Genomic DNA, 15,969 nt, shown 5'->3' with positions numbered 1-15,969 from the left:
CTAGAAGGCCAATCCTGTACTGAAAGTACTAAGTTAGATGTTACAACTAAGAAGAAATGTCTGCAAAACTGACTGCTTCACATCATGAAACTTAAGAGATTACCAAAAAAAGAAGTTGTTGGAGCGATGAGACAGATGGGTTGCTACTACATAGAGTTGTTCCTGAAAGTACAGTAGCTACACCAATTCATAATGGAGTTTATGCGTTAAAACCAGGAAGTGAAAACAGGCTGATGACCTAACAGAAAGGAGGAATTATCACTAGCATTTTGGAGAGAAAGAAAAAAGAAGGCTACTGAAGTCAAGATGCGTTTAGGCAGTTTAGATGTTGAAAATTTACTGATTCCAGAGTGAATTAAGTCCACTGAAGAGTTCTAGGGTAAAGGAAAGATTACTGAAAATAGGAAAGGTCCAGATTTCAAGGGTTCATTCCTACTTGACCAGAGGAGCAAAAGCCTGAAAGTTAACCAGCTAAGCTCTTGGTTAACTCTAAACAGAAGAGGATTTAGGGATAGTTACAAAGCTGCAAGCGTGAATAGATGCTGCCTTGTTAAAAGAAAGGTTACATGGCAAGCAATGAAATAGTTAATTTAGGGAATGCTCAAAAGTTTTTTTAAACTACATACCAGTATGGGCTTGTGCTCTACCTCAAATCCTGCTATGCTGACTTATTGTGGTAGGAGTTGGGGTAGGGTTCCTGGAAAGTATGAGTGAAGAAGCAGTAATGTACATCATATATTTATACTCCCAGCAAAGTCAGCGAAGCTCATCCCAGCTATCCAGTTAAAGGAAGAAGACCCATATATCGGGCAGAAGCTATACAGAAGATGTTGGAGGCAGATAACCACTTTAGTGACAATGGTAAGCAACCATCCATAATGTGGAAGAAATCAACGGTACACCAAAACCAGACAAGTGGTTGACAATGTAGTACTGGATGATAGGCCCTTTAGGTTGGATGGCACTTGGCATACTACTGAGGAAAAGCAGAGATTGACATGACATGGCTAGATAAAAGCCTTCAGAACTTCTAGTTACTAATGCTGCCAGGCAAGAAAAGAAAATCCTAAATTGTTAAGGGAATTGCAGTAGGAACATGGAATGTAATAAGCATAAACATGGAAAAGCTCAACAATGAAATATGAGATTAATCAACTACATATTGACATCTTAGGCATCAGTGAATTGAACAATGACATTGTTTTCATAGGAAGGATATAGCAGACAGCACTTGGGTACAGTCCATGGTTCTCTTTCAGCTAGATAAGTATCTCCTGCTACTTTGAATAACAAGGAGTAAACATAGGATAATAGTAACCATAGAAGTTTCTCCTTTTTGATCATTAAGGTAAAGGTTCCCCCGCACATGCATGTTAGTTGTTTCCAACTCTAGGGGCGGGTGCTCATCTCCGTTTCAAAGCCGAAGAGCCAGCGTTTGTCTGAGGACATCTCCGTGGTCATGTGGCCGGCATGACTAGACGCCAAAGGTGCATGGAACGCTGTTACCTTCCCACCGTAGTGGTCCCTATTTTTCTACTTGCATTTTTATGTGCTTTCGAACTGCTAGGTTGGCAGAAGCTGGGACGAGTAATGCGCTCACTCTGCTACGCGGCACTCGGGATTCGACCCACCAAACTGCCAACCTTCAGATTGACAAGCTCAACGTCCTAACCCACTCATCATTACTACCGTGATATTAAAACATAGATTAGTGGCTAACAAAGTCCCATTTTTAAAAAAAAATTACAGTGTTGAAAAGCTTTAATTGTATAATTAAATTTGTAAATCACCATTTTGCTGTTTGATCTGCATTGGGAGAATAGAACAGACCTTATGGACATTTACAGAAACAGGAACTGGGGTCAAAATGTGTATTTTCCAGTTAAGATTTAATTCCCAGTGAGGTATAAAATGTCACTGAAACTTAATTACTGCTTTTTTGTGTTAACTTTTAATAGCTAGGACCTAGATAGCTCTGAAATGTTTAATATATTTTATACTTCAAATTGCTCATCCCCCAAATGGACTAATTCAGAAGAATAAAAGCAGAAATGTTCCATATTCTTTACATAACTAGACAAATGCCTCACAGAAGTTCATTTTAAATATTTCTCAGATTTATTTTTTTTAAGAGCACTTTAAAAATCCTGGATTTAGTACAAGTTTTCTATCGGGTATTACAGATATTTCATAATACTCTAATATGGTATTTCCCTAACCATAATTCTATTTTTCCATACCCACATTATGTATTAATAATTTTCTGAGATTCTAGAAACTCAACCCTTGGTTATTTCTTCATTATATTTATAATCTATGCCACCACTTCTTGCAACTAGTGGCCAACAGTTGCTTATTATCTGTTCTCAATAATCCTTTGCTTCTTTACAGTTAGAGAACTTCAGCTAGCTATACAGTACGCATCTTAATAACTGAACTAGGTATTTCAGGGTCTAGAATGAAAAGCCATTATAAATGTCCCTGGGGGCTGTTTGAGAGTTGCAAATGGAAGATCCTCAAAGACAAAAAAAACAACCTGTATGGTGCATCATTTATAAATTGGCGGTATCATTAGAAAGATAAAGGTGGTTTATAACAATCCTGAAGATTAATTCGAACTCCCCCGTCTAAACCTCTGACCACTAGAAACAAAAGGATGTAACGTTTCCACACTTTGATCCAGGTTAGACAAAAGATTCGCTGTTGTGCAACCCAGGGCATCATGCACCGAAGCGCCTCGAAATTGCTCCGTTTTGGCGACGAGAAGGAAACACCCACCGAAATCAGGATTTTAGTCCTGAGAGAAAGCCAATACCTGTCGCCCACCCCTTGATAACTAGCAGAGGGCGGGGCGAGGGCCGGAAGTTCGTCGTGTCTTCTGGTTCGTGGGAGGGGGAGTGTCCATCATGGAGTCGCTATGGAGGCTGAAGCGGTTCGATGCCTTCCCCAAGACGCTGGAAGATTTTCGGGTTAAGACCTGTGGCGGCGCTTTCGGTGAGGGGCTGCCGGCTGTCCGAAGACTACAGGACTCAGAGGACTGCTGTCGGGAGGAAGACGAGGGGTTGCTCTTGCAGAGATCCCTGCTAGTTTAAAGCGGTCTTAAGTTGAGGCATAGTGTTGCACATGCAGACAGACCAGCGTGGTGTTTCATGTGTGAACTGAAAAGAGTTTGGCTCATTTTGTTTGTCTTTTGGTCTTGTGGATTGTTTGTGGAGTTGGATCTTTCTCAGCTTGGTGATCGGTAGCGAAATTGTCATATTGGAAAGTATCGAGGCTGAACTTAACGTTGGTTTTTCTTCTCTGTTACGTTATCATACCTGACGTTTTCTCCATGACTGCAACAGCATTAATTCAGAAGGCAGTATATGTTGTTATATGTGCATTGAATGTGTATGAGGAAATCGTTTTCAGAAAATGCAGCCTAGACAGTGTTTCCATTTATTTTTTTAGCAAATTAGTCTTTAAAAATGTACAGAATGGCCAGGATTATGAAGTGATTGCTTGGTACTGCTTTGGTACCACTTGCTGGTAAGGAACCTAAATGGATTTTTGTAGCCATCCAATGAGCTATTGACTCTCTTGGGGGAAAAAATCAGTAAACCTATGAATCAGTAAATCTATTCATTGTACTTTCTCCAGTCTAGAACCATATGGTAGATTAGATTTTTTTTAACTTAGATCTTTTAGCCTTTGACAGATGTCCTGTCATTTAATACTGAGTAAATTTTTCCAAGAAAATATGTCTTCTATTGAGGACTGGAAAAGCAGTCAAATTATCTTATAATGGCTTTCTTTATCATTGCTTATTTTAAAGTACAGTAATCCATACTCTTTTAAAGTAATATAGAGTTGAGACAAAGAATCAGAACTGATCTTGCAGAGATATTGAATGGATGCTTTTTGATGATTCCATTGCTTGTTTAAAATTTAAATGTTCTGAAATATAGCATCTCAAAACTATATTAAATATTTAAAAATATATATGAATCAGTACATAATCTCTTTTATGAGTATTTTTTGGCTATATAGTACTTCTTATAATTTGTTTTTCACTTGTATTTGTCCAAGCTTTTTATTTATTTGTTACATACAGTAGGTATGTGTTTCTGAATTTATTACTGCTCCGGATTCAGCACCACTCCTTTAAATATGTGCTTATAGATAGGTAACAATAGTAGAAATTTTAATTAAAGCAGTTTCCTGGAAACTGAACAAATGAAATGTATGCAAAGCTTTTTAAGCATCCTTTGAAAATGCAAGTTGATTGCTGCTGCTGGCAATGTTCAGCCCTGTCCTTTGGGACCTCTTTGAGGATAAGAACACATTCACCAATCTGTAGAGATCAAAAATAAACAAGAGAAAGGAAGACTTTAAAGAAAGCTTGCATCCTTCTTGGAAGAAAATATCAGTCTTCCATGGAGAATGAACATTTGCATGCAAAAATTATAATAATCTCTTATAAATAATCACATAAAATATATATTCTATTGTCTAGCTTTTAAAAATTATGGTGAGAATAATGGCTGATTGTTATATGAATATTTAACAATTTATTATTGAAGAGAAATGAATATTACCTATTTTATTTTTTCACTTTGTTAAAGGTCTTGAAAACTAAGAAAGGACTTTTCCTCCTGATTTTTTTATTTTATTGGTGTAGTAAAAGCATTGCACCATATTGCATCTGAATAACACAAACATGTTTGTTTTACCAATACTGCATTAGGAAGTTTCATCAGGCAGTTACTTTTCCACATGCAGCTGGAGTGCAAAATATATTTTTCACATGTTTTTGCATGCATTTTTTTCTATGAATTTTAAAAAAATGGTATTGAATCCCTTTCTCTCATCAAGTACATAGAGGCTGATTGGTTTCCTGGGAAATCTTCAAATTTTCATGTCTTTTTACAGTGCTGAGCATTTTAACTGAAGGCACTGGGTGAATTGCAAAGGGCTTAGCCAGTTCCTCCAGATGATTCCCTGCATGATTCCTTGAGCAAGCTAAACATGCTTGTAGTGTTATTTTCTTAAAAAGTATGGATTTTCATTTCCTGTCAGGGAAATCCCACTGACGCCCCCCTGTTAGACTCTGAGGTATCCCATATGTTTATAGTACATGAAACATACAAAAATTGTTAGGGAGGTGATGATGATGATGATGATAATTTGTAAGCCTTGTAAGTAATTCAGAATCACTGTGAGTGAACTAGACAGCCATTTAATTTTAAATAAGTAGATAAATATATTAAACTTGTATGCTGCTCAACTCTCAACAATTTTGAGTGGCTCAAAAGTTATAATAAAATCAATAACATATAAATGGCTTTTATTCAGTGATAGATTTTTTTTGTTCGCAGTTACTACATTTCTGGTATTTCTGTAGAATGGGAAAAGATCTATTTGAAATTATAGAAAAATAGTATATATAGATCATTAATCTGTCCAGCTAAATACTTTACAGCTTCTATGCTTAAATGTTAATACAATGATAAATAAGTTTTAAGATATGACAACATGTAACTTTCCTTTCTTCATATGCAGTGACTGTAATCAGTGGACTCATCATGTTCTTCCTGTTCTTCTCAGAGCTCCAGTACTATCTTACAAAGGAGGTAAATGAGTCTTCTTGTTCTAGGATATACATTTCTGAATATAAACCTTCAATTTTCTCACATATTCTTTAGAAGCATATACTGTATTACAGGGCTTTTCAACCTTTTCACCCATTGTACCACTTTTAGGATATGGCAACATCCGAGTACCACCAGTCGCCTAGCAAGGTGTCAAAAATTTGATGACAAAAAAAAAGGAAAAAAGTGATGAAGTACAGGTAGTCCTCGACTTACAACAGTTCGCTTAGTGACTGTTTGAAGTTACAATGGCACTAAAAAAAATGCCCCCCAAGCCACAGCCGAGCAAGACACCTGCCTGCCCACCTGGCAGTGCTCTTGTGAGCATTTCTGTTGAGGATTGGCAGCGGGGGTGGGGTGGGGGGGTGTTTGGTTTTTATTCCCCCCCTCGGCTGGGTGGTTGCAGCAGGTTTTGGTCACTTCACATGACCCTGGGACACTGACCATCATAAATATCAATCAGTTGCCAAGCATCTGAATGTAAATCACAAAACCCTGGAGATGCTGCAACATTCCAGCTGATCGGCACTTCTTCTGGGCTCAGCAGAAGCTCTAGGATCAGCGCCGAGCTCCAGCTGGAGCCTGGCGCTGATCCGGGTGCTTCCACTGAGCCTGACAGCCCCAAAGAAGCACCAATCAGCTGGAAAGCAGCGCTGATCCCGGCGCTTCCGCTGACCCCTGACAGCCCTGCAGCTCCAGCCATCTCTCGCTTAGGCTTGTGCGGTGCTGCCACCGGTTCAGCTCATTACCCTCCCCCACTACCACTTTTCTAGGATGGTCGCATACCACCTGCCAGGTGCCAATGTACCACAGGTGGTACCCGTACCACTGGTCGAAAAGCCCTGCTGTATTAGATATTACCAAATGGTTTCAAAGTTCCCTACTTGTCCTGTGAAATCTATAGCAGCTATGTCTTCCAGACTAATTTATCCTACAAGATGCCTAGAAAGATAAAAGGTAGATCAAATACATCATTCTGCAAGTGGAATAAAAATATAAATTTTGTTATTATAGGCCATTTTCAGGACATGTAAGCAGAAAGTATACGTTTAATAATATATTTAAAAACATAGTTTTATGTTTCTGAAGAAATTGCTCTAATTGTATTTTACATTTTTATTAAAATTAATGTAGTTTGAAGTCATTCATTGCTATTCTTCTCCCATTGCATGTTTTTGCTTGCCTCTTTTGCACGCATCTAGTAAAAGGAAATGTTACTTCAGGTTCCTGTCTTCTACCTTAATATGACTATTGTGCCTCTGGAGGATTTTCTTTTTCTTTATAACAGGTGTCTTGAAAGAAGCAATACAAATTGTATGTCTCCTGCTCACTATATTGTAGTATGTTCAAGCTGAATTCCTTACATTATTATCCTAGAGATGTATTGGGCTACAACTCTGAGGAGTCCAGAATATGGGAAATATTTCTTTGGTTTAGATTTCCAAAACACACAACTAGTCCTCTTTAGTTCTTTGAATACAGGATGCTTGAAAGCAAGCAAATTTAAAAACAAAAAACAAAAAATCCTCCTGATGAGTTTTTGAATGGAATGTATTTACTCATTTTTAATATAATAGAAAATGTCAGAAATCTCTTGAATCTCATCTTCACCAAATTCTCGTGGAGTCTTGCTTAAAATTACCCTAGTAAATAAGGTGGGAGACCATAAAGGTGGGACTGCTGGGATTGTCATCACTAAACAAAGCAGTCGTGATACCATGCTAAGCAATGACAATCTTGGTCTCCATTGCCAAGCATAACCCAAGGCCTACTTGTATTCTTTTTCAAAATTATTATTTTCAAGGAAAAAAACTGCTGAAAGAAACAGGCATTCAAAAGAAGATAGAAGGAAGAGGAAAAAAAGAAGAAACAACCAGTATAAGGAATAAAATTTGGGTGATAACCAACAGATTTAAAAAATCATATGGCTAATATGTTCTAATAAATAATGCGTTTATGTGGAAAATATGTGAGCCAGTTGCTCCTTGAACAGTTTGCAAGGTGCAGCAAAAGCTTTTTTAAAAACAAAAATAAAATATAACATTAAATGGTAGCGTTAAAACTTCTCAAAAAATCAACCATATTTTGAGTCTGCTTCTAAATTGAAATAAAGCAGGAGCTTGCTTTAACTCTGGTGGTAATTTGTTCACTAATATTGGGCCTGTCATGGAGAAATCTGAATTAGTGCTTGATGTGAAACATATCCCATTGTGTCCCATTGATTTAAGAGGGCAGTAAAAATGTATGGGAATAAGTGATCCTATAACTATCTTGGGTCTTGATTTTTTGCTTGTTTATTTTTTTTATCTTTAGATTCACCCAGAATTATATGTTGATAAATCAAGGGGAGATAAGCTACGGATAAATATAGACATTGCTTTTCCACATATGCCATGTGCCTGTGAGTAAAGGGTATTGAATTTTACTTTTTAGTTAAATGAAATGATGGGAAAATGGACACTCCTTGTCTTCACATAGTATTTTATAATATTTTAATTAATCTTAAGAACAAGGGTCTGGAATCTCTGCAAAGTAAAGTAAGATTTTACCTAAAATTAAAAATAAATTCTTAAAAGTAAGATTTTACTTAAAAGCCAGTGCAGTCCAAGGCTGCATTAACAGAGAGATAAAACCAAGATCACATGAAGTGTTAGTACTACTTTATAATTCCTTGTTATTATACCACACTTGCATCCAGTTTTGGTCACCATGTTAAAAAAGATATTATATTAAGACTCTAGAAAAGTGCAGAGAAAAGCAACAAAGCTGATTTAGCTAAAACATATGGAGGGTAAAACATATGAAGAATATTTGCAGTAATTGGATATGTCTAGTTTAACAAAAAAAGGACTAGGGTTGACATGATAGCAGTGTTCCAATATCTAAGGGCCTGCCACAAAGAAGGGGTCAATCTATTTTCCAAAGCACCCAAAGGCAGCAGAACAATGGATAGAATGGAATGGATGAAAACTAATCAAAAAGAGAACCAACCTAGAAATAAGAAGAAATTTCCTGACAATTAGAACAATTAGTCAGTAGAATAACTTGCCCCCAGAAGTTGTGGTTGCTCCAACACTGGAAGTTTTTAAGAAGAGATTGGATGGCCATTTGTCTGAAATGATACAGGTTTTCCAGTCTGAGAAGGGGGTTGGACTAGAAGACCTCCAAGGTCCCATCCAATTCTGTGATTCTCTTAAGATGGATGCCGATTACAAGGGAATAATATTGAAGTGGTAAAAGGAAGTACTACTCTTAAGGGTTAAGACATAAATAATAGATATATCTAAATGTTCTTTAACCTGCGGCATGCATCCTTTCTTGATTTTCAGCAATTCTCATGTATTAGTATTGATTCAGGATTTTCCCCTTAGATCTTATCTAGTGTGATTATGGATGTACATTGATTTTTGATTACCCCATCTTCTAATTGCTATAGTTTTCAAGAAAAATTCAGTGTTCTCATTAATGGCCTAATGGATATGTTGTATATTATAATTGTCTCCAAAGAAATTGGTTTTGAACTGTCTGTGTTTGTTACTTACAGATTTGAGCATTGATGCAATGGATGTGGCTGGAGAGCAACAATTAGATGTTGAGCATAATCTCTTCAAACAGCGCTTGGATAAAGATGGCAAGCATGTGACTCCAGAAGCAGAAAGACATGGTAGAATAGATATACTGTTCCAGTGTGGGAGCAGTATTGCAGATGAGATGGTAACACTGGGTTTAGTTTTGTGACATCTGATTTTAAGGGTATAAAAGTGACTGGCTGGCATAAGTTTCTATTGTGGCCAGATATTCGGTACAACTAATAGACATGGACCAGTATTAGTGATGTTTGAGCATGCTCTACACTGATATGCTTAGTCATACATTACTTTTACAGGTTTTATGTCTTTATTTCAGAGTTAGGAAAAGAAGAGGAACTATACTTTGACCCAAATTCATTAGATCCTGAACGCTGTGAAAGCTGTTACGGAGCAGAATCTGAGGATATCAAGTAGGTTTTACTTTTCTTACTATGACTGGGAAGCAAGAAAATGGTTTTGGGAGGGAGCTGCATAGCTATATCATTTTCTGAACTTACTAAGAAGGATTAAGCTTGTGGTTGTCTGTAGTTTAGCTGATATTCTTTCATGTTTTCTTGCCTAGGACATCATATGAGTTTACTGGGCTTTTCATTGTTAATAGCGGGTAGGAAATGTTTCTCAAGTAATAGCAGACAGATTGAATATGAATTAGTGGAAGTTTCAGCCACTTAATTTAGGTTTGGATTGAACCTTTCTGTTCACTCCAGGGTAAACTCTTATAAGGTCCCAAGGCAGATAGGATTGCAAACTGTGCAATAATAGTTTTGTCGGAAACAAAGCTGTTGGGTGGAAGTATTTTATTGCAGTATTTTCTTAGGATGGTTACATCCAGGTATTTGAAGTATACACACATTGTTAACTGCAACAGTTACTATGCTTGTGTTGTCTCTCAAATATGGTCTGATATCCCGTTCCTATAAGTTTGCAGATGTGAAGTCTGCTGCATTTCTGGGAGCATAAAATAATTCCGTTTAATTCCTCATCTCAAGAAGAAAAAGAATCTATCCTTTCTGTAGGAGCGCTTGCCATAGGATTCTAAGCTATATTGCTCCTAAGACAATCAGCATAGTATGTTAGCCCTTTGAAATGCTTTCTACTGAGCCAGGAATAATCAAGAAATCCAAACTATCCCAAGCTCTTTGTCATGAGACTCTTCCTATAATATTTAATTGGATTCTCAGGCCCATCAATCAAAAGGCTTTGCACCATAAGCTATTTCAGCACATATTTGCTTCTATAACCCCGTTTAGAAAACAGTTGTGTATTGATGTCAGGTTTTCTATCTCCGATCATTACCCAAGTACAGGTAGTCCTCGACTTACAACAATTCATTTATTGACCATTCAAAGTTACATCGCTGGAAAAAATGACTTACAACTGTTTTCACATTTACGACCATTGCAGCATCTCCATCATCACATGATCAAAATCCAGATGCTTGACAACTGGTTCGTATTTATGACCGTTGCAGTGTCCCGGGGTCATGTGATCCCCTTTTGAGACAAGCAAAGTCAATAGGGAAGTCAGATTCACTTAACAACCATGGTATTAACTTAACAACTGCAGTGATCACTTAACAACTGTGGCAAGAAAGATCATAAAATGGGGTAAAGCTCACTTAACAAATGTCTTGCTTAACCACAGAAATGTTGGGCTCAATTGTGGTTGTAAGGTGAGGACTACCTGTACTACTGTGATGGCTGTCTTAACTTTCCCTGTCTCCCAGTGTTCATATGCTTTGGAAATGCCATGACAGATATCTAGCAGACTATCTAATACTACTTTCAGTTCATACAGGACTATTAGCTTTTTGGGGGAAAAATCCCTTATAATCATAATTTTCAGGCTTTGTAATGCTGCTGTATGTTATAGCAGCAAACTATGATTATTTTTTTCTATTTCTAATTAATGTGTTTATGTATGGGATTTTTTGGCAGGTGCTGCAATAATTGTGATGATGTGAGGGAAGCATACAGGCGACGAGGGTGGGCCTTCAAGAATCCAGATACTATAGAACAGTGCAAGAGAGAAGGATTTAGCCAGAAAATGCAGGAGCAGAAAAATGAGGGATGCAAAGTATATGGATTTTTAGAGGTCAATAAAGTGAGTATGGCAATTTTTATCATTGTTCTGCATTGGCATTTCACCCAGTATAAACGTTTGATCACGCTAAGTAGAAATTCAGTAATAGTTCATTTAGTGACCATTCAAAGTTACAACAGCATTTTAAAAAGTGATTTATGACCATTTTTCACACTTACAACCGTTGCAGCATCCCCATGGTCATGTGATCAAAATTCAGATGCTTAGCAACTGGTCATGTATATGACTGTTACTGTGTCCCAGGGTGCGTGATCAGTTTTTGCCACCTTCTGACAAGCAGTCAAGCCAGATTCATTAACAATCAAGTGACTTTGACAGAACCTTACAAATCTTTAGCTATTCAGACTCTATGAAATAATTGCTTACTATTCAGTGAATGGATTGTTTCTGAGTATGTGCTCTAATTCCTTTAATAAGAATAGTATTGAGTTTAAATGTAGTTAGGCATATGTTTGAGGCAGTGCCTCTTTTCAGTGTGCAGTTCAGTAAACAATTTGCATTTAAAATAAGGATGGAGTGCTCATTCTTATATAAGGGCTCTATATTTTGACTGATATATTGAAAGGCCCAGAATATTCTTTCTCAAACTGAATTTAGCTGTTGTTTACAAATGAAAACAAAATGGATTTATATATAGCTTTATTTGAAATGTTAGAAGCATCTGTTCAGATTCCACTTCAGGCAAAGGTATGTGTGCTCCTTTTAAATACCCAAATAAGAGGGATTTTCTTAATTTAAAAAGACACACTTTTCAAAGCTGATGCTGTTTGGTATAGAAAACTAGATCATTGAATGAGATCTGGATTTCTCTTACAGGTAGCTGGCAATTTTCACTTTGCACCAGGAAAAAGCTTTCAACAGTCTCATGTTCATGGTAAAGTAACACTTGCACTGAATATCTTATAAACTTTCCCCGCCTCCTCCCTTAAATTTTAGGATACATTGATTGGTTGATGGTGTTTATATATTATCAGTCCAATTACTACACTGTAGTTGTGATGAACTCTAGCAGTATAATTAATACATCATTCATGGAGTGTAGAAGAACTAGCAAGAAGAAACATTTCAAAAGTACTGTTTTCATGAGAATAAGAAAGTTGTAGTATGCAAGGATCTCTCTCTCTCCTTCTGTATAGGGAATGCTATAAGTACAAGTTTAAAGGCATTCAGATGATATGACCATCTGTTTCCTTTTGCAGGACTGATTTAATAAAGTATGTTTTCAGCATATAAAAATAAAATGTCAGCATACATGACATATTCAGTACACTTTAGATCAAATAAATGTTGGATATTTAAGACTGAAAAATTCATGTGTAATTTAAAGCAACAAACATTAGGTTTGTGATTTTAAAGATCTTCATATGCTCTGCAATTTTATTGCAGCTGCGGCATGCACTCTACTATGAATATAATGTGTTATTTCCTTTTTGTATGTGGCACTTGAGATGTTCTACATAAATCTGTAAATCTTATCGGTTGGATCGTGAGCTAAAACTGAATAAATAAGCTAATCTTCAAGAGGAAGAAGGGCTTTGGCTTCTGCACAAAGCTTGCAAATTTACTTGATATCTATGAAAAAACTGTATAATAATTTCTTGAAAATTGAGTCAAATTCTGGGCTGGCTACTCTTCATTACAGTTTTTCATTCCTGTGTGGAAAGTCTCTTTGGCAGTACTTTATTCATTTTTCTGATGTTTGACATTGTTAATTTCAATTGCCTGCAAAAGGTACAAAGTCTTTGTGAAAAGTATTTGGTTCTTTATTTGTCTTCTAAGAATTTATTCTCTAAAAATAATTAAGTCAAAATACCCTGAGTAGGATACCACCTCTGTAAATCTATTATTTATTATCTGTTACATGCAGTCCTAACTGAATTAGGTAATGTTCAAACATTTGGAAATATGCATGCATGCTGATGAAATTAAAGTCTTGTTGATTTATTTTATTTGCTAATTCTGTACTGTCTATAATGAAGGGGACTAATTTCTCCTGTTAGAGCTTGATGATACTTAAGGATTTGACCAAACTGAGGATGATATTTTGGTTCAAGAATCTGGGAATGGGCATTATATGGCTATGATGTTCCATTAAAATATTGAGATTGTTTTGATGATAATTCTGTTCTTAAAAAAACAAATTCCCTGAACATTTAGAGTATGTACTGCTATTTATCCTTTCTAATCCATTGAATCACACAAATTTTCTTATAGAAGCTGTATATATGTAAAGTAGTAAGGTCCCCTTCAAACTTTTTGTAGAGTATATATAAAGACCAGACTTAACACCATTGCAAAGTTAGCAAATATGGTTTTGAAGAAGAAGACAGGATTTATAGTAAACAATGGTTTAAGGTAAACTTTATTTATTTTATTTATTTTATTACATTTATATACTGCCCTTTCCCGAAGGACTCAGGGCGGTTTACAGGGTGATTAAAAAACCAAAATACAATAGTTAAAAACAAATTTTAAAAGAAATTATATGTGTCCCTGTCTAAATAAAACCCCAGTTAAAATAAGATTAATCCTCAGCCTGGGCCAGAGAGCTCGAAGAGCCAGGTCTTCAGGCCCCGGCGGAATGAACGGAGGTCGGGGGCAGTCCTCAGCTCCACTGGCAGCTGGTTCCAAAGGGCAGGCGCCCCCACTGAGAAGGCCCTATCCCTGGGTGTTACCCGCCGGCAATCTCTTACCGGTGGCACCCTGAGAAGACCCTCCCTGTGGGAGCGCACTGGACGAAGGGAACTTGATGCCGGCAGCAGGTGTTCCCTCAGATATCCCGGACCCAAGCCATTTAGGGCTTTATAGGTCATCACCAGCACCTTGAATCTCACCCGGAGGGCAACCGGAAGCCAATGCAGCTCGCGGAGTAGAGGTGTTACATGGGAGTATCGGTAAACCCCCATCACAACTCGTGCGGCCGCATTCTGCACCAGCTGAAGCCTCCGAGTGGTCTTCAAGGGCAGCCCCATGTAGAGAGCGTTGCAGTAGTCTAAACGGGAGGTCACGAGCGCATGAGTGACTGTGCATAGGGCATATTGGTCCAGATAGGGTCGCAACTGGCGCACCAGGCGAACCTGGGCAAAAGCCCCCCTGGTCATGGCTCCTATATGGTCTTCAAAATTGAGTCGTGAATCCAGGAGGACGCCCAAGTTGCGAGCCCTATCAACGGGGGGTAACACCTCACCCCCCATCGTTAGAGATGGAATAGTCTGGTTGACCCAAGATGCCGATATGCACAGCCACTCAGTCTTGGCGGGATTGAGACGAAGCCTGTTTCTCCCCATCCAGACCTGGACCGCCTCCAGGCACCAGGACATCACAGCGAGGGCATCGCTGGGTTGGTTCGGGGTGGAAAGAAAAAGTTGGGTATCATCAGCGTACTGATGATACCCCACCCCGAAACCACGAATGATCTCACCCAGCGGCTTCATATAGATGTTGAACAGGAGGGGCGAGAGAACCGACCCCTGAGGAACTCCACAAATGAGAGGCCTCGGGGCGGATCTCTGCCCTCCCATCAACACCGACTGCGAACAGCCCAGGAGATAGGAGAAGAACCACCGTAAAACGGTGCCTCCCACTCCCAACCCCCTGAGACGCTGCAGTAGGATACCATGGTCGATGGTATCAAAAGCCGCTGAGAGATCTAATAGGACCAGGACAGAGGAACAACCCCTTTGTAGAAGTATCAATGTTATCATTTGTCAACTCCTCACAATGAATTATTTTCCAAGAGAAATAAATTGGAATTTTTATAAAACTTATATATCAGAAGTAATTGAAGCCTATCACTCATAGAATTGGCAGGTTTGTCCCATAAACGTAACTCTCAATATCTAATCAAATCTTTACAAATGAAACAAGTATTTTAAATTTTATGTTGGTATGATTGGCTTGGTAGGGTTTGGCTGTTACGTTTTTTGTAGGTTTTGAGTTTTTATAGTGCATTTAAAATTTAAATTGGGCTGATTTGTTTGTGCATGTTTTAGTACCTTGCTGACTAAACTTACACTCTGACATTAAACGTTAGCATCTAAACTTAGATGCAGGTTCTGTTAGCTTTTTTATCGGAATACAATAGTGCTTTTCTTCCTTTTTTTCTTTTGAAGCTGCTGTGCAATAAAGTTGTTTATTTAAAAGGAAGTGGTCTGGTGGTTAAATAGTCCAATAGCGATGATGGTGGTGATGTTAATTTGTACTCTTGGTGGTGGTAGTTATTGTAAAGCAGAGGTCTTCAAACTCGGCCCTTTTATGACTCATGGACTTCAACTCCCAGAATTCCTCAGCCAGTGTGCCTGGCTGAGGAATTCTGGGAGTTGAAGTCCATGAGTCATAAAAGGGCCGAGTTTGAAGACCCCTGTTGTAAAGCATCAATCTGCTGCTTTTTATATTTTTCTTTTGTGGTGGAAGAGGGAGAGCGTCCCATCTCTCCCAAGAAGCAAGGACCCGGTGATGATTACTTCACCCTTCGAGACCACTAGCATCAGAAAGATATGTACTTGGCTGACCACAGAAAACCACGTTAGAGCGTTTCCTTCTTTCTTTTTGCTATGGGAAAGAGAAAAGTTTTTTGTCATGAGCCGACAAGAGGGATCTTAGTACAAGTAATGCCCATCAATTACTTCATTGGAGTTTTTTGTGCC

At 37.9% G+C, this 15,969-nt stretch overlaps 1 protein-coding gene across 2 annotated transcripts in view; it reads left to right on the top strand.

The window, feature by feature from the left end:
* The first annotated feature begins 2,893 nt into the window (after window positions 1–2,893).
* ERGIC3 (ERGIC and golgi 3) overlaps window positions 2,894–15,969 on the top strand; it is a 20,362-nt gene continuing 7,286 nt past the window's right edge. The window contains exons 1-7 of one of the 2 annotated variants that reach the window (XM_083358999.1): window positions 2,894–2,994; window positions 5,542–5,612; window positions 7,944–8,031; window positions 9,175–9,261; window positions 9,537–9,630; window positions 11,158–11,323; window positions 12,140–12,197. In XM_083358999.1, the coding sequence (XP_083215125.1) occupies window positions 2,907–2,994; window positions 5,542–5,612; window positions 7,944–8,031; window positions 9,175–9,261; window positions 9,537–9,630; window positions 11,158–11,323; window positions 12,140–12,197 (652 nt within the window). In that variant the 5' untranslated portion in view covers window positions 2,894–2,906. Of the gene's footprint in view, window positions 2,995–5,541; window positions 5,613–7,943; window positions 8,032–9,174; window positions 9,295–9,536; window positions 9,631–11,157; window positions 11,324–12,139; window positions 12,198–15,969 lie in introns of both variants that reach the window. The other variant, XM_083358998.1, reaches the window with a different exon arrangement.

This window comes from Vipera ursinii (genome assembly GCF_947247035.1).
Source record: "Vipera ursinii genome assembly, chromosome: 3".
NCBI classification, from domain to species: Eukaryota; Metazoa; Chordata; class Lepidosauria; order Squamata; family Viperidae; genus Vipera; species Vipera ursinii.
Note: the sequence above shows the minus strand (reverse complement) of the source record. Positions and strands in the feature narration are given on the sequence as shown.